This window comes from Echinops telfairi, unplaced genomic scaffold (assembly GCF_000313985.2).
Source record: "Echinops telfairi isolate 266 unplaced genomic scaffold, ASM31398v2 ScPeMD7_2565;HRSCAF=3150, whole genome shotgun sequence".
Taxonomy (NCBI): Eukaryota; Metazoa; Chordata; class Mammalia; order Afrosoricida; family Tenrecidae; genus Echinops; species Echinops telfairi.
Genome location: NW_022106463.1, coordinates 3,724,173 through 3,742,310, shown reverse-complemented (window position 1 = coordinate 3,742,310; position 18,138 = coordinate 3,724,173). Strand labels below are relative to the sequence as shown.

General features: G+C 49.4%; 1 protein-coding gene across 1 annotated transcript in view; it reads left to right on the top strand.

Moving 5' to 3' along the window:
- Positions 1 to 4,848, top strand: part of LOC101650395 (mitochondrial intermediate peptidase) — a 125,752-nt gene extending 120,904 nt beyond the window's left edge. The window contains exon 20 of the mRNA XM_030886615.2: positions 4,597 to 4,848. Within this exon, the coding sequence (XP_030742475.1) occupies positions 4,597 to 4,694 (98 nt within the window). The 3' untranslated portion in view covers positions 4,695 to 4,848. The remainder of the gene's footprint in view (positions 1 to 4,596) is intronic.
- Positions 4,849 to 18,138: the final 13,290 nt, after the last annotated feature.

Below are 18,138 nucleotides of genomic sequence, written 5' to 3'. Positions count from 1 at the left end.
GTGTGTGTGTGTGTGTGTGTGTGTGTGTGTGTGTGTGTGTGTGGTGTTCCCTCCTCTCCCTGCTCATGTTCCTGCAGTTCCCATTGCCTGAGAGGCCAGATGGGTTTAGGAGGGGCCACGGGAAGAGGACCTGTGGGTTAGGTGCGTCTGTGGAGGAGGCAAGAGAAGGTCATGTTTACCCTGGCAGTCAGTCTACTGAGTGGAAATGAGCCGCTTCAAAGGACCAGGGGCCGCCTGTAGCCGGCTCTGACCACGTGGGTTTCAGCTCCTGACAGCTGTAGTCATTTCATTGTAAATGACCAGTCACCAGAGACTGGTTTCAACTATTAACAGGAAGAAGATGCTGTAATGGGCTAGTGCGTTCTATGGCAAGCCACGCTTCCGTGTTTTCCCTGTATGGAAACCTGGCACCTCACTCAGGTTTCCTAGAAGGTGCCGTGAGCAATGTGCTCCCACAAGAGCTCATCAGTGACCCAGCGATTCTGTCCCCCGACACATCTGGACCAGGGCAGAGCCCCACCCTCGCTCCAAGAGATGACTTTATTCTTGTTGTTGTTTTAAGTGCTTTTTGTGACCAGTAGCTGCTCCTCGTTTTCCAGGGGTTCGGGAAGATGGAGATAAGAGATTCTGAATGTGGAAAGTCCAGCAAAGCAGTCCCTGCCATTGAGTGGCTTCTGGCTCATCGCCGCCCCTCGGACAGGGCAGAGCTGCCCCTGCGGGTCTCCAAGACAGCAACTCCTTACGGGAGTAGAAAGCCTCATTTTGTTCCCTTAGAGCAGCTGGTGGGTGCGAACTGCTGACCTGCCAGTTAAGCAGACCAACTCATCACCCACAACCCTACCAGGGCTTTGTGACTGTGAAGGAGGATACAAACTCATTGGCCTGCAGTTGAAAATACTCCAGCTCTGCCCCACCCCTGGGGTTCATTTCTGCACCCCTGAAGCTTGACACGCCTGCTCAGCTCATCCTTCCTTCCTGCTCGTCTGCTCATTCCGCATCTCACACGGCCCCTACCCAAGAGTCTACGCGCACCAAGCCCAGTCCCACCAGACCAGTTAGCGGTCTGCATACGATTCACAGTTTCTTACCTTTGCACCTCTCTTAAGATGCCCCCGCCACCCGGAAGGGCCCGATCTGAAGCAAAATCCTACCCATCTTTTACCTTCCTATTCCCATCCCAGCTCCACCACAAAGCGTTCCGAATCTCTCCATGGACAGGCATGGCTCTTTCTGACCTCCCAAGTGCTTTCTGTTGAAAAGTTAACAGCACTGACAAGTTCAGCAAGTGGTGCAGAGAACACACATCCCCTCCCATTTAGATTCTACACATAACACTTGGCTGTGTTTGCTTTATCACATCGCCACCCACGTGTTTCACGGTGCACCGTACTCCTGGGCGTTTCAGTGTGCATATCCGTAACTGGGCTCTGTATTTAGTCAAAGTAAGCTTTGTGGGCAGTGAAATGCACACATCTGCAATGTGCTGGTGGTGGCTCTGGTCACAGCTACTCCTTTAGAGCAAACATCCCCATAGAGTTAGAGCTTTCCCTTCCCACCAGACCCTTCTTCACACCCCTCCCATCAAGCCCCACCCCTCCTCTCAGATGCAGTCATGACATTAACTACTTTCTGTTGGTCTAGAACTGCCCTAGTTTTGCCATTGTACTTGAAAGACAAGTTTATTGGACACATAATCATGGTTGGCAATGTTGCATTCAGAGTTTTATGTCTGCCACTCCGTTGCCTTCTTGCCTGTACGGTTTCTGCAGGGTAGTCAGAGCCTTTCTTGTTCTCCGTTGTAGGTGAGGTTTTGTTTTGCGTTATTTTAAGCCACTTGGGAGATTGTTTCCTTGTCTTTTGTTTTAGCCAACTTGATTATGATATGTCATGGTAACTTTTTTGGAGGGGAGGTCTATCTTGCACAAGGTTACACTGAGTTTCTTGGTTAGATTTTTATCTCATCTTTCATGATATTAGTTAAATTTTCTGCCAGCAGGTATCCAACAGGTGTGTGTGTGTGTGTGTGTGTGTGCGTGCGTGCGTGCAGTTGTTTTTGCTTCCTCGTTTTGGAATTCCAATCACATGTAATTTTTTCCTCCTGATTAAAAAAAGAAGCTAGACTCCTATCGAGCCAATGCCGACTCACAGTGACCCTACAGGACAGGGTAGAACTGCCCCTGTGGGTTTCCAAGACTGGGACTCTTTACAGGAGCAGAAAACCTCAACTTTCTCCTGCAGAGCCGCTGTTGGTTGTGAACTACTGACCTTGCAGTTAGCAACCTGACACGTGACCACTGCACCACCAGGGCACCACTGCCTCTTGATAATGTCCCAGATAAGCAGTAAGCTTTAAATAAATTTTTTTTCTTAAATTTTCCTCAAATTAATGTCAAAGGATTTATTCTTTGTCCCACTCTTATCTGTTTTCTGTGGATTTGACTGTGCTCCGTTACCCTTCTGTTGGGTTGTCTACTTTTGGTTGGGGGGGGGCTCAGTATTTGGATCTCTAGTTGTTGTACCTGTGTGGTTCTGGTACTTTGGTTTGTTACGATATTGTTCACCTCAGTCTTTCTACAGCTCTGCATTCTCCTTGCTCTCTCTTTGATCTTGCAGAGACCCCATAAGCCCATCGTTTTAATTCCGTGTTAGGTGGTCTGTTTCTTCCTCTGGAACTTCTCCGGTTCTTTACTGTGGTCAGTTGCTGCAACTGTCATGTCCTGCTTTTTGTGACCCAGTATTGTCTTGTTTCCAAGGCACTGAGATGTTATAATTATTTATTTGTTGCGATTATTGCTTATTTTGCCCTGGATTTTTGTTTTGTTTAGATATACCTGAGGAGGGGTGGGGATGGGGCTACTCTAGTTGCCAGTCTGGTCACACGAGGGCCGTCACAGCTGTCTGTGGGTGGGTGGGTGGCGCAGAGGCTGGCATGTAGGGGCAGGTCCTGTGACTAGTCTTGTGGGGCAGCTGAGGATGTAGCTACTATTGCTGGTGAGGTGCTGTGCCTGTCCAGCCAGTAGGAGTGCGAGGGTTGCTGGCTTGGGTGTTGGGTGCGACCAGGTGCCTGGTTGTACATCACTGGGTTGGTGGTACAGAAGGTCTTACCAATGATCCCAAATGGGCAGGGCTGCACGGAGCTGATGGAAGAAAGACAGTCACAGTGTTGGGGACAGTGTGGGGAGTAAGGTGAGAATGTGACATGGGGGAGGGTGTGTGGAAGGTCCTCTGGCACCCAGCACAGGTGGCTGGAGGAGTAAGGAGGTGCCGGTGGTCTGCAGCTCCCCTCCCCCCACGTGGATGTAGGAGTGGGCCCTTCCAGCTGAGGGCTTACAGCACCACTGGCTGAGTAGGCCAGTGAGCCCCTGGTGCAGGCCACTGTGTATGGCAGTGGACCACACAGATCTGTGGGTACGCAGCAGGAGTGGCCACTGAAGGAGTGGGCATTGCCAGTCTATAGAGGCCTGGCTCCAGGGGCAGGGTGTGGTGAGTGCTGCTGGACCAGTGTCATGTGTAGCGGAGTCAGGAATGGACCAAGGGGAGGGACCACAGGTCCCTGGGCCTTTGGCACAGGGTCCGAGAAGGACGTGGGGAGTTTACTGCACGTAACTTTCAGAGAGCACGGCACATTCCCACCCAGTTCTCAACCTGGGGGCAGAGTCTCTCCTGTGCGGCTGCCCCAGGTGACAAGGCTGAACTGACAACTCGGCTGGCGTGTCCCACTGTGGCTGCCCTGTGCGGGGTTAGCAGACAGGCCCCCACAGGCCGTACTCTTGTGGTTTGTACATCCCCTCCCACTTGGCACTCTCGTCGTTTTCGGCCTTGCCTCTGATGCTCGGTGTCCCAAAGCTTCTATCCCAGCCACCCGCTTTCTTGGCCTTTCTTGTAAGAGGAATGTGAGGCGGCATCGGGCTGTGCCACCATCTTGGATCCCCGCCTCAATTCTTAGAGTGTCGGACGCCCCCCATAGCTTTCCCTGTGCCTCCCACTTTGACCTTTACTGCCACCCTCCTCCTTCGGTGTGGGAGAAAGAGGAGGTTTTCTCTCTCCGTAAAGAGCCACGGTCTCGTCAACCCACAGGGGCAGTTCTCCCCTGTCCTGTAGAGTCACTGAGGCGGCATTAACTGGATGGCGGTGCATGTGGATCGCCTGCTAGACAATGATGGTTTAAGTAATACACCGGTATTGAGTTGAAAGAATCAGGAGTTCTTCTACAAGATAAGAAAATCTGGAGCAGTGGAAATAATGTAATTATACTGGTAGATTTCCGCAAAGGAAATTAATCAATACCTGACTGTACACAACTTATGCACAAAACCAGGTAATAAAACCTGATGGAAAATTCAAGTAAGCTTGGGCTAATCATTCTCTATGCTAATTAAATTGCTTAGCTAGAAAAAAATACATGCATGGAAGCCATAATTAGCTTCCGAACCCAGGCAGCACATAGGACTGCATGAAACGTCTTCCCAGTCAGGTTAGAGCACCAGACTCTTGTAGGATGGAGCCAGAATGGCCCTGTGTGGGGATGTGTGACCCTCTGTGTCCGTCTTCGCTGTGTGCCTGGGAGCGTGCCAGCTGAACTCTCTTTGCTTACAGGTATGCTTCAGAAGCGCCCTTCCATCGACGACTTCGTAAGTGCCCTGGTTTCTGACTTGGACCCGGACTTTGAAACGTTCTTCATGGATTCTGAATAGTGGAATACTCCCGAACATTTTCAACCAAGGTCACGTAGATAGTGCTACCGCTGTGAAAACGTGTTTCTGATTTCACGAACCACTTCTGTAAAAAAAAAGCCCTTAAGAAGCCCTAAGCTGGTTGAACTTTGAATAAAGAATGCGTTTTACGGTGCTGGCGTCTGGCCTGCTTGGCAAAGCTGTGGGCACTGGGACTGTTCCCTGGAGAAGGGAAGCTGCACGGGGCAGAGAGTGGGTCCTCAGGGGGCATGGCCGCCCCCTTCCTGCGTCACTGGCTCACTGAGCCGCCCCTCTGCCCATGACCTTTAATTGGTTCACTCGGCCACTTCACTATAAAAGCACAGCTATTTCAGTTTTCAGCTCGATTTGAAGCAGCCTTCAGAGCGCCTGCATGTACAGGTCTTCTGACTGACTGCCGTTTCTTAGCACCGCTCTGCTAGCCTTTGACGAGGCCGTTTGGTCCTTATCCCGAACCCAGACCGACAGCACCACATGGTTGCACAGCCTGCCCTAGTAAGAGACCAATTATTAGCTGTATTTTTCCCCACCACTAAAGTGGATGGAATTACAGACTGTCCGTTTAAAATGGCAATTGCTGCCACCCCTTCGTGCGCCTCCCTAAAGGACCATTGGTGATGGAAAAAGATGATCATCCCCACCCCCCACCCCATAGGTCTCACTTTCAACCTATGAACAGAAGCAGGAGGAATCTCTACAAGCCGAGAAGCACCTGAGACTAGATGGAGACCCCCCCCACCTCCACAGAGACCCATCCACCTCCTGAATGCAAGGGGTGTGCCCCCCTCCTCCCCCCACCTCCTGCTCCCGTTTAGAGACTCTGGTCAGAAGCCGGTGCTGAGCAGCTGGAGGCCACCACACGTGACCCCTTTCCCAGCTCCTCTAGAAGGTGGCACTCCGCCAACATGTGAGAACTGCCACTCCCAGAAAGCACTTGAGTAGGAAGTAAGGCAAGACAGTGCTCAAAAGCAAAAGCTCGCAACACGGGGCAGGGCTGGGGGATGCCAGGGGGGCTGGCAGCTGGACGAGACCAGTGGGGAACTGAGCAGTTGATGGGTCACATCCTATTGAGTCATGGGGTCTAGCTAGGCCATGGGGGCTGAGAAGTGGGGGAGTCTGGCAGATGGGCACTGTACCAGTGCCATTCCGCTGTGGGAAGTGAATGCCGAGGAATTTACATCCACCAACCTGTTTGTTCGAGGAAAGCAGAGCAGGTGCTTTAGCCGGGCCCGGTGCACAGCCAGCAACAAGTGTCCGATGCGCTTGCCCTCGGGTTTCAGAGCAGGGGCTGTGACTCCACACGCCCAGATCTTTGTTTGTTGCGTGGCCAAGTCCTGGCTGCAAGCTGCACACGCAGATGCAGGCATTTAGCACAATGCTTTTTTGATTTGTGAACATTTGGGGGAATGTGTGTGTGTGTGGGGGGGGGGTGCTTTTTACATGATCTCGGCATCCAGTGTAAGGCTATTTTCCCATTTCTTTACCAAGCATCTGGGAGAAAGGACTGTTCACTGAGTTCTTGGAATACGGGGTGTGGTTTGCCAGATGGTTCGGCGCCGGCAGAAAGCACCCAGCTCTGCCACGGAAGCCCTCCTGCACCTCAGAGAGCTCAGCTTGGAGCTTCTTCGCACAGAAACAAAAGCTTCAAGTCAGTGTGTCAAAACGTGCCTTGTTCACATTGTAAGCACTCAAAAAACAAACAAAACACCCCAAATTCACTGCCATTGAGTTGATTCTAACCCGTAGCAGCCCTGTAGGACAGGTTGAACTGCCTCTGGGTCTGTGACTGTAACTCATTAAAGGGATAGAAAGCCTGGCTTTTCTCCCATCAAGCGCCTGGTGGCTTTGAACTGTTGACCCTTCAGTTACAGCCCAATGCAGAACCACCACACTTGTAAGGAGGGCTGAGTTCATTTAAAGCAGTTTTGATGTAAATCTATTTAGTAAAAATGGTAAATCATATGTGTCTCTCTTTAGATTTTCCCCCCTAGACTGGGACTTCAGTGAAGTGAGCTGCCTGCTCCCGTAAGGATTTACAGTCCTGGAATCTCACCGGGACAGCTTTCCTCCAGCCTGTGGGGTCTCCGCTGATCCGGGACAGCTTTCCTCCAGCCTGTGGGGTCTCCGCTGATCCGGGACAGCTTTCCTCCAGCCTGTGGGGTCTCCGCTGATCCACTGCCTTTGTGTCGAATCTGACTCAGGGCGAGGCTGTGGGACAGAGGAGCATGCCTTGTCCTTCGTCCTTCAGACCTCCCGGGAAGCTCACCGCCTCACCTTTTGCCTGTAGCGTGGCTGGTGGGTTTGAACCGCAGAACTTTACATTAACAGCTTTGTGCTTCACTACTGTGCCACCCCACCAGAGCCCACTGCCCTCCACTCAATACCAACTCATAGTAACCCTCTGGGACAGAGTTGAACTGCTCCATCGGCTTACTGAGGCTCTTTACGTCTCCAGAGGAGCAGACTGCCTCTCTGTTCTCCCGTGCAGCGACTGGTGGGTTTGAACCACTTACCTTGAAGTTACACCCCAATGTTTAATCCACTGCCCCATCAGGGTTCCTTTTCTAAAGAAACCCTTGCAGTAGGGGTAGTGCATGCAGAAGAGCACTGAGCCCAAGCCCCAGGGTCTTTGGAATGCAGGGCGCCCTGAGAGTTGCATTTCACCCCTGCCCACCTTGAGTTTAAAAGACTAGGAGACCCCACCGCCACCGGAGAGACAAGACTTGGGGTGGAGAGAACAGAGAACAGTGGGAGGGCACCAATGCAACTGTGCTCTAGGAAGGGTTGCTGGGGGAGATTACAGGTTAGCTGGTCAACGGCCCAGCGTAGCACAATGTGTTTCTAATAACAGCGTAATCGTCTACAGCCCGCCTATGAAACACACCCGCCCCGGGCAGCAGATGGCTCACTCTGGGCAAGCCTGGGACTCCCTGTGTGTCCTCAGCGCCTCTTTCCTTCCTGTGTTTGAAATTTAGAAGCGAGAAAACGGGCAAGCCAGAACAATGTGAAAATCCAGCACACACACCCACCCCCAAGCTTTCTGAGAGAGGAATGGGGGCGTGCAGGAGAAGAGACTGACCTCTGTGGGTCAGCCGTTCGGGTTTAACCCCAAACAGGATGTTAGAGTACCTCGCAGGCCCTAAAACCCTCTGCCATTGAGTTGATTCTGACTCTCAGTCTTCACAGGAGCAGCAGCCTCGTCTTTCTCCCCTGGAGCAGCTAGAAGGTTTGAACCAGAGATGCCGTGGTCAGCGGTTCAACATTTATGAGACGTCAAACTCACTGCCAACCCTATAGGACAGGGTAGAACTGCCTGTGAGTTTCCGGGGCTGTCACTGTTTACGGGAGTAGAAAGCCCAGCTTCCTCCCCGGGGGTGGCTGGCGCTTTCAAACTGATTACCTTTGGGGTCTCAGCCCAATGTATAACCACTACGCCACCAGGGCTCCACGAAACACTCAAGGCCCAGGGAATGTCTTCATGGCTCTGTTAACTCGGCTCAAGCGCAGGTCCTTGTTCAAGGTCTTTTCCACCCGGTGGAGGTGAGGAGGGAACATACAGCAAGGGAAGCCCCTGGGGTCCACTAAAAAGGTGTGGGCGGGGCACACCATGCATGACACCTAGTGCGTGTCTAGATGAGGGCACTTTCGGAAGGTTCATGAGAAGATCCCACTCTCTTACCATGCCAGTTTTCTTTTTTAATAGTTTTATTGGCATATGCTTCACCTATCATTTAAGTCCTATTAAGAGTTGTACAACCAACCAATTTCATCAAATTTTCTCTTACTCATTGTTGGCTCTCTATTTCCCCCCAGCCTTCCCTGCCATGTCCCTGGGTAGTTATTAATCCAGTTACAATCTCTATAGATCTACCTCAATTCATATAACAAAAATCATTCCGAACAAAAACAGGAAGCAAATGAGCTCAACAACAATGACTAGACAAAACAGAAAAACGTCAATCAAAAAAAAATATTCAAAACTGAAATGACTTTAAAAACAGGTCAAAAGGGATATCACATGGTGAAACTACATTTTAACATAATTATATCTGCCATGATCGGCTTTACATTTGGAGCTGTCTGATAGCAAAACTATTCACATTTCCCAAATGCGGCCAGAGGGAATTCGCTGGAGGTTTACAAATGGATTTGGGACTTCCACTGTCTTTCATAGCCTTCTGCAAATCAGGTGCTCAAAGTGTAAGTTCTGATACCATTCTCTCCTTTGTATTTGGATTTTATTATTTACAATCCGTAAATCACACAGGCTGGTGCACATGTGAATTTAGTTGACGCCTCACGTAGCTGGCTGCTTGCTTTAAGACAAGCCTTTAAGACCCCAGACACTATTCATTCTGGTAGCTGCACAATATCTAGTTTGTTCCTCACACTTTGTTTTAGTGCCTGTATCTTCAGTGATCTCTTCATGAGGCATGGAGTAGGGTCATGTCATAAGAACTCACTGTTCTTAGTTCGGGGCTAGTCATCATTCCAATTTTCCATGGGTTTTGGAAGCCCCCTCATATTCTCTTTATACGAGCTGGTGGACAGAGGCTTAAGGTAGGTCCAGTGTCTGAGGGCATCATTTGCTTATCACTTACTGCACGCTGGTTCTGCAGATACAGAGATGACTGAAACACGCCCTGGCGCTCAACTTGCCAGCAGGTCAGTGGGTGCTTTGGAACGGAGGGGATTTTAGGGTGACGCTGCCAGCCAAAGCAGGATTTTAAGAGGAACTTGGTCTTCCGGAAAATCTTGAGGTGAATCTTAGGTGAGAACTTGGAACGAGCTGAGAAGGAGGCTCAGTGGAGCGAGCTGACCAGCATGCCTACGTCGATGTTGGAGTAAGAAATGCCAGCCCTACGAGAGGAAGATTCCTCCTACAAACGATTCCTAATCAGAGTGTGATCGCGCCCGGCAGAACCAGGAAGACCTGAGACAAGGCAGGTGATCGTGTATTCATTTATCCTACAAAACAAAAGAAGCTAATCTGGTTATATTAAAGTTTTAATAGAGCAACCCCAATGTCAATGTCTAAGGATACTTGGGGTTCAAGTAAACCTGTTTGTTGTTGTTCGGTACTGTTGGTTCCAACCCATAGTGACCTCTGTACAACAGAATGAAACGCCGTCCAGTCCTGCCCCATCTGTTCCTATGATTGAGCCCATTGTTGAGTAATTATTCCTCTCTCCAAGCCATGTTTGGGTAGTTTGAATTTGTGATGATTACATGTTGTGTTATAAGCTGATATGATACCCCTCCCACTTCCTTCACCCACCCCCTCCGCACGAAGAAACAAAAATCCTCACCGCCGGAACAAAATGCAACATCACAATGAACCGAGAAAAGGTTGAACTTGTCAAACGTCTCCTTCTCCTTGGCTCTGGAATTCAGGTTCGTGGAAGCAGCAGTTAGGAAATCAAATGGCCTATCCTATCGGGCAAGTCTGCTGCAAGAGAGCCCCTGTAAGGGTTAAACAAGCAAAGGTGTGGTTTTGAGGAAGATGCAGGGGTATTTCTAGTGCCTCAGATGCAGCATCTGGACAAGGAGTAAGGAAGACCAGAGCAATGGATGCATTTGCATGATGGTGTTCGTGAAGATATTAAATATGCCACGGACTGCCAGAGACCAACCAAAACTGTCTCGGATAAAAATAGAGCCTGAACATTCCTTAGAAGCGAGGATGGTGAGACGTTCTCTGGAGAGACCAGACCCTGGAGAAGGGCATCGTGCTTGCTAAAGTGGAGGGTCAGGGATGAAGAGGAAGGCGCTCAGTGAGATGGGCTGACAGTGGCTGCACCAATGGGCTCAAACGTGACAATGCTTGTGAGGATGGTGGAAAGACCATATGAGTCAGAACCAACTTCATAATTGAAGAGCAGTAATGACAGCCCACCTAACTTTGGCCCTGGACCCCATGAGCCCCTGTGGCGAGCCACCCTCTCCTTGCTTTACCAATGTCTCGAGGGTCATTTGTAACCTGTCTCCAGTGTTCTGCTGTTCCTCTGCAGTCTGGCATCTGTCCCTCAGAGGGAATGTCACTTACAAGGTGACATTCACACTGTCCATCGGACTGTTTGACCAGCTCCACTTTTCCCCCTCTGTTTCTCCTGAGGGTCCCTGGTTTTCTGGCTGTTGCTGGTTTCACTTGCTCAGCTACTGTCACAGTTTCAATTGTGTGTTCCCTAAAATACATGTCCTCTTGGCCATGCCAGGATTCTCATTGGATTGTCAGTTATACACTGTAATGTTGCAGCTACTCACCCCGCCCCCGCCCCCCCCATGTAATCTGATTGTAAGGAGCGTAGGGTGGGATGCCACACCCTTAACTCCCAGCATAACCCTGAGCTTATTGATGCAACACCTTTTCTCTAACGAGAGGAAAGCACGACAGAAGCGCCTGGCGACCATGTAAAAAGAAGAGCTAGGAGTGGAGCCAGAGTCCCTGTGCTGGGAACCTCCTGGATCCAGGAGACACAGAGAGAGCCTTGTCCTAGAGCCGGCATCCTGGTTTCCAACTGCAACTTTGAAAGAACGCATTTCTGCTTCTTAAAGTCACCTGCTTGTGGTGTTCCTGTGAACTATGATGCCTGCCCTCAAATGTGGATAAACACTATCCCTGAGCTCAGGAAAGGGGGCCAACTCCACACTCCATGCGGCATGTAAGCAAGAGAGGCTTTAATCCTGGACGTGAGTTGCTTTCATGAGGGTTGGGGGGATTCCACAATCACACCCTTGGCCTCTACGCTCACGAAGAACAAGAACCATCACCGTGTCCCCTAAAAGACCTTGAGATCCGGGAGCCAGAAGCGAGCTGGCAACAATGCTGCCACAGATGCAGCGCCTCTTGAGAGTTCAGAGATAGAACATAGATGTTGGAGTGCTGTGGCACCCACCACCACCACCACCGCCACCGCCGCCGCCGCCGCCCTCCGCAGAATTCAAGGAGCACAAAGTGGAGTCCCAGCTGAAAAGGGAGAGTTGAAAACAATGACAAGCTGACGAGTTGGCCACCAGCTGAGTCCTGTGAACCTTTCCAACACACACACACACACACACACACACACACACACACACTCCAGTGCCTTTTTACTGCCTGCCTTCTGCCCTGCCTTCCATTTCCACCAGCCCAAATCCTGCCTTCACTCCAGGGTTCAACGCTAAGGTCACTGCCGGAGGCCGGAGGAGGTTGTCTTTCTTTGATCTTGACTCCTGGCCTATAATTAAGCCTTTCTGAAAGCTCTTCCTCTATTTCGTAAGACATTTACAGGGGAGCCTGCTTCTCACTCCTGCTAGGCTGGTTAGTCCCCGGAGAGGAAACTGGAGTCCACTCACACAGCTAGCAACGCTGGAGGACCGAGCAGGCTGCCCCATCAGGACTCCAAAGCAGGCTGTCTTTACGGTGGCAGACAGCCTCATCTTTCTCCCAAGAAGTGGCTGGTGGGTTTGAACTGCCGACCTGGCCCAATGCTTACCCAACATAAACTTCCCCAACATAAACTTTCTCACTGAGATCATCTCATCAGTGATTGATGGGCAGCAGAGGACCCTGCCGAGAATAGCAGAGAGGTCTACCCACTGGTCCTTTTAGTTCTGCGGCTTTTATCCTTGTTGCTTCTCCAGACCAGATGTCTCACCCCTGACTTTTGCTGTGCTGTGTTCTCTACTCCTCCGGGAAGATGTCTTCCCAGCCTGTTTCATCACTGCCCCCCACAAACAGGCGTCTCTTCTCACGTCCTCCTGTGCTTTCACACACTCTTGGTTACATAACGAAAGGAAAGTGTGCTAGGTGCTGAATTCCTTTTTCATTCAGAGAAGGTTGTCAACCACAAGAAGTCATCCGGCACGTAGAAGCCTGCACTCGAGGAAGGGAATTGTGGTCATGCGTTACCAAGCTGTCACCTGGTCATCTAAGGGGCACCCGACCCCAAACCCTGATCTTTGCAGTTGCCTCACAGGCGTGCAGAAGCTGGACCATGAAGCAGCGAGGACTCAAGAAGAACTGATGCATTTGAATGATGATGTTGACCAAGAATATTAACTCTGGCACGGACTGCCGGAGGAATGGCCAAATCTGCCTTAGAAGTGCAGCCAGTGAGACGTCACCCCGAAGACTTGGACCTGCTATCAGGAGAGACCAGTTTCCCGGAGAAGGACATCATGCTTAGTTGTTGGGTGCCATTGAGTCAGCTCAGACCCACAGCGACCCTCTGCACAACAGAAAGAAACACCGCACCGCCCGGCCCTGCGCCAGCCTCACCATTGCCCTATGCAATGGTGCCCAGGATGCAACCCAGGATGCCCAATGCCCAATGCAACCCACCAATGCCCAGTGCTGCCCAGGATGCAACCACTGTGCTGGTTCTTCTCCTTGAGTGCCTTCCGCTGTTTCCCCCACCCCTCCACTCGACCAAACACCACGTCCTTCTCCAGGGACTGATCTCCCCTGACAACACGTCCAAAGTATGTCACATGAAGTCTTCCCCTCTAAGGAGCACTCTGACCTTACCTCTTCCAATACAGATTTTGTGTGCCCATGCTACTCAACATTCTTCTCCAACGCCACAGTTCAGATGCATCTCTTCTTCTGCAGTGTCGGAGCCTGCCGACCGAGTTGGACCTGAAAGGGAGAGTGAGGATTAAGGAAAAAGAGAGAGACAGAAAGTATTGGGAGGGCAACAGTGAATACTGAAGCCCCGAGTTTATTCTACATCTTCCTTATATGCATGCAGAAACAACCCGGGTTACAAGTAGTCTATTATCACAATATATCAGAAACTCTATATTCTGCCAAGTCAAGGAGTCTTTGATAAAAATTAAACATTCTGTTTTCCCCGAACTTGCATCCGTCCTTGTTCTTGTTCTTAGTCTCATTGTCAAACCGCAGACGCAAACGGCAGACGCTGACACCTGGGTCAGGATAGCTCAGCCGTTTCAAGGCTGAGGCTTAATGGCCTTCAACACTACAGCCCTCCTTTTTCAGTGTCCGACTTTCACATGCATTTGATGCAATGGAGAATACCAGGGCTTGCGTCAGGCACACCTTAGTTCCTCAAAGTAACACCCTTGATCTTCACTACAAGGTCTTGTGCAGCACATTTACCCAAAGAAAGAGGTCTTTTGATCTCTTGACTGCTGCTTCCATGAGCATTGATTGTGGATCCAAGTGAGACACAATCCTTGACAACTTCAATCTTTCCTCCATTTATCAGGATGTTACCTCTTGGTCCAGCTGTGAGGATTCCGGTCTTCTTGACACTGAGTTGGAATCCATACTGAAGGTTGCAGCCCTTGACCTTCACCAGCGAGTAATGTTTATTAGAGGGTGAGCAGAAAAGAGGAAGACCTCTGATGAGATGCCCGCACCAGTGGGCTCACACATAATGAGTTGTGAGGATGGCACAGGACAGGTTAGTCCTTTGTCCTGTTGTACGCAGGGTCGCCAAGAGTTGGAACTCTCAACGGCACCAAATCACAGCCCCAAGAGCAGATAGACGGACGTGGTTACACGTCAAAGACAGCTGGAGTGGGGAGGCAGGGACGGAGGTAAAAATACTTAATACGCCGAGGGAGTGGCTATTAAGATTAGGCCAGGATCCCTGTTCCCCCGGGCCCTTTATGGGGGTTTGTTGATAGAGGGATGGGTGAGCACTGTGACTGTGGCCTGGCAGCAGTGGAACCTGCTTCCTGTGCCTGAGCTCAGTGTGACAACTTCCGGGGTGAGCGTATCCCAGTGCTGGCATGGGCTGTTACACACACACGCCGACTGTCTGCACAGCTCGAGGGTGTCCCCATTGCCATTCTCTGTGTGTTTGTAACACAACCAGGTCACACACATGATTGGAAAATCGGAGCGCGATGTTGAGATACGAGGATGGTTGTTGGTCGAGAAGGGGTTTCTGTCTAGGAAAGGGGCAGTAGTGTTACTAAGACGCTGTGGGGGAGGATGTGGATAACACCAGAAACACCGCAGGGTCTGCAGCGGTGGCTTGGTGGCAGCAGCCACTAGGGTTAGTGCCACTCGTTTCCCCAGCGTACAGTTAGTCCGTCATCAGCCCTGTCATTCTCCGGGGTGGGCAGACTTCAGCATCCAGTGGATGCGAAGGAGGATGCCTGCCTTGGCCAGTGGGAGAGGGGAGGAGCCCCTGGCGGGGTTGGAATGAGAAAGGAAGGGCTACAAGGGGCAGTGCTAGGCCCTGGGGGTTGCTGGCCAGCCCCACCCCTGGGGGGATGACACCATGAGTTACTGCAAGGGCCTCGTCTGCAGAACAGGAAACCGGCCTGGGCTTACAGAGAAGGAGCCCAGTTCAGCTCCAGATGCAGAAAACCAAAAGCTCCCTCCTCCCTGTAGACGTGCCCGGCCAGCCGGTCCGGCTCGCTCACAGTCAGTGCCCTGCACCCGTGCTCAGAGCCCCACGGCCATCTGCCCAGACACTGTGCCCTCAGCCAGCACTCCCCAGGAGGTGTCTGTGTGTGCTGAATGCTCACTGAGATTCGCCTCCAGCCTCCCTGAGCTGTCTGTTCCAGTTGCCCCGGCACTTCCCAGAATCCCTGCCGATCCAGGTGATCCCAGCACATAGAACTGCTCCATGGGGCTCCACGGCTGTGATCTTTACTAACACGGAGTACAGGTTGAACTACTGACCTGTGGTTTACATTCCAACATTTAAGGGACTGCACCACCAGGGCTTTGCAGTGATGTCACTTGGCTGTTATGGAATGATGTCACTTGGCCGTTATGTAATGGAGTCGTCATCTCCATATTGTGATCTGATGTGGTCCTCATCCACGTTCACATAACATCAGTTTTCACGTGAGGACTCAGTCTTTGGAACCTAACAATGTCCATAAGTGAGTGGTGGGCGTGTTTTGGTTCCGGGGGAACCATTTCTGTTCATTTTGTTCTTCTGCCCCCTTGTATTCTCCTCTTCGCTTTACAGTAGCTGTTGACTCTTTGGTCTCTTCTAGTGATCTTTTAAAGAGCACCGTAGTAATGAATGCTATTCCTTATTTTCATGCATATATATGTGTATATATGTATATTTAAGCCAATTTATTATTGAGCTACAAGGTGATCTCAGGGGTTAGTTTCTGTCCCATTTTTGAAGAGACTCTTGCGCGATCATCTTGGCTCCAGTCTTAACCAGCCCAGTAGGTCTACTTTTTAGTTTGTTTTTCTTTAGGAATTTGAGGTTCTGTTTCAAAATGTTCCATCAGGGCCCATTTATTAAGGGCTTGATCAGGACAGTTAGCCGTGGTATCCAGGCACGACCTCATCTGGTATTGGGGTAGATGAGGTCATGGCTCTTGTAACTCTTTGTCCTGCACACTAGTTCCCTCTTGGCCTCCATAGTTGACTTCTTCCTCTTTTGCTCTGGACAAATGCAGACCAACTGGCTATTTAGAGGTGATTTTTTTTTAATTTTCAACTATATAGTGATTTACTTGTCATCTTTTATTTATTACTGATTTCTAACTTTATTACATTGTGGACAGAGACCATATTCTTTATGATTCCGGTCCTTTGAAATTTCTCAAAACCTGCTTTGTGGCGCTGTGTCTAGTCAATATTGCAAATATGCTTTATGTGCTTGGAAAATTTCCTTTTGGCTACATTGCCCATTTTCTTGATAGTCTTCTGCGCCTGCGCCCTTTGTCTGCTTATTGTACCAGTTGCTAAGAGACAGAGTCAACTTTTCTAGCCGTAATTGTGGGTCCTCCTATTTAGCTTCATAATTTGACAATCGTTGCTTTATAGATTTTTTTAGTTTCTATTGCTAGCTAGTAACAAATTTAGTATTAGTGTATCATCCTGATAAACTAAGTATACCTTTTATCTTTAAACCCATGTTTGTCTAAAACCAGCTGTGCTGGTTTTGGGGACGGTTTACGTATTAGGCCTGTTCAATCTTTTTTGTAAACAAACAACTCTATCTTTAAATGTCATGTGCCCCTTTTATATGTTGTGTTGTTTGTCATCATAACTATTTTGTATTCTATTTTAATTTTAATTTTTTAAAGTTTTGTTGGCATATACTTCACGTATCATACAATTTAGTTGTTAAATCACATTAAGAAGACTTATGTAATCATTACCATAATCAAGTTCAGAACAGTTTCTGCTCAGACTCATTATTGTTAGCTCCCCACTCCCCCCATTTTTGCACTTTAATTGGACTATTTGATTCATTTGGACTTCATAGAAAGTGGGATTAATTTCGGTTTACGGTATTATTTTTGTCTCACTTGTTTGGGATTCCCTCTGCTCTCCTTTTCTGCATTCTTTGGTTGATATTTTTATTTTGCTTTTCATTATTTGATTTTACTCCTCCACTTTGTTATTTCTCTATTACATTGGAAACTACATAGTCTCTTAAAAACCAGAAATCACTGACTAGTTTTTGTTTGTTTTTATTAGAACATTTCCTTCTTTCTTATCCCCATTATTATTCACACCCCCAACCTCTCCTGCCATAACCCTAAGAAACTATTAATCCAGTTCCTGTCTTTACAGATTTACAAATCCTAGATTTCCTATAAAGAAAACCATTTTTAAAAATCAACCACTTCATAGACTTTTTGAGTTCCTTATTGGTTTCTCTCGAAATAAAAACATGGATCCATAACTTGTCAAAATCCAGGGATAATTGATATTGTTGTCCCTCAGCCCAGACAATGGAAGGATCTTATTTTGACCCCCCTGATGCCATTTTGGAGCCCCGGCAGCATCGTGGTTACGAGTTAGGCTACTAACCGCAAGGTCAGAGGTTTGAAACCACCAGTCACTGCAAGGGAGAAGGATGGAATTTTCTACTCCTGTAAAGAGTGACAGTCTGGGAAACTCACAGGGAGAGTTCCACCCTGCCTTCCAGGGTCACTGCGACTCAGCATGAGTTTTGGATTTTTTTCCTTCAAATTTATTTATTTATTAGGAGTGACTAAAATAAAAAATAGAATTGAGTCCTATAGCGAAAGAGTCTCCGTTTTCATTATCTATGAATGTCTTTTGCTGGTGCACATGGTTAAAGCACTCTATTGCTACCCAGAGGGTTGGTGATCCAAACCCACGCAGAAGTGCTTTGAAAGACAGACGTGGCAACCTGCTTCCCAAAGTTCACAGCCTTGAACAGTCCATGGAGCGGTTCCTTCTGGGACCTGCGCAGTGGTCATGGTCTTCGGTTTGTGTGTGTATGCCTGGCTTTGCTCTATTTCCACCAAGGTTTTATTATGAGAATGTCCCCTTCCGTTTTCGAAGCATACTTTCACTGGGCATGAAGTGTTTGATTGTCGGCTGTTCTTTGTTACTATGAGGCACCCTCGTGGTGTAGTGGTGTTACATTGGACTGCTAACCACAAGATCACCAGTTCAAAACCACCAGCCAGTCCGAGGGAGAAAGCCCGGGTTTTCTCTGCCCTTAAAGAGCTC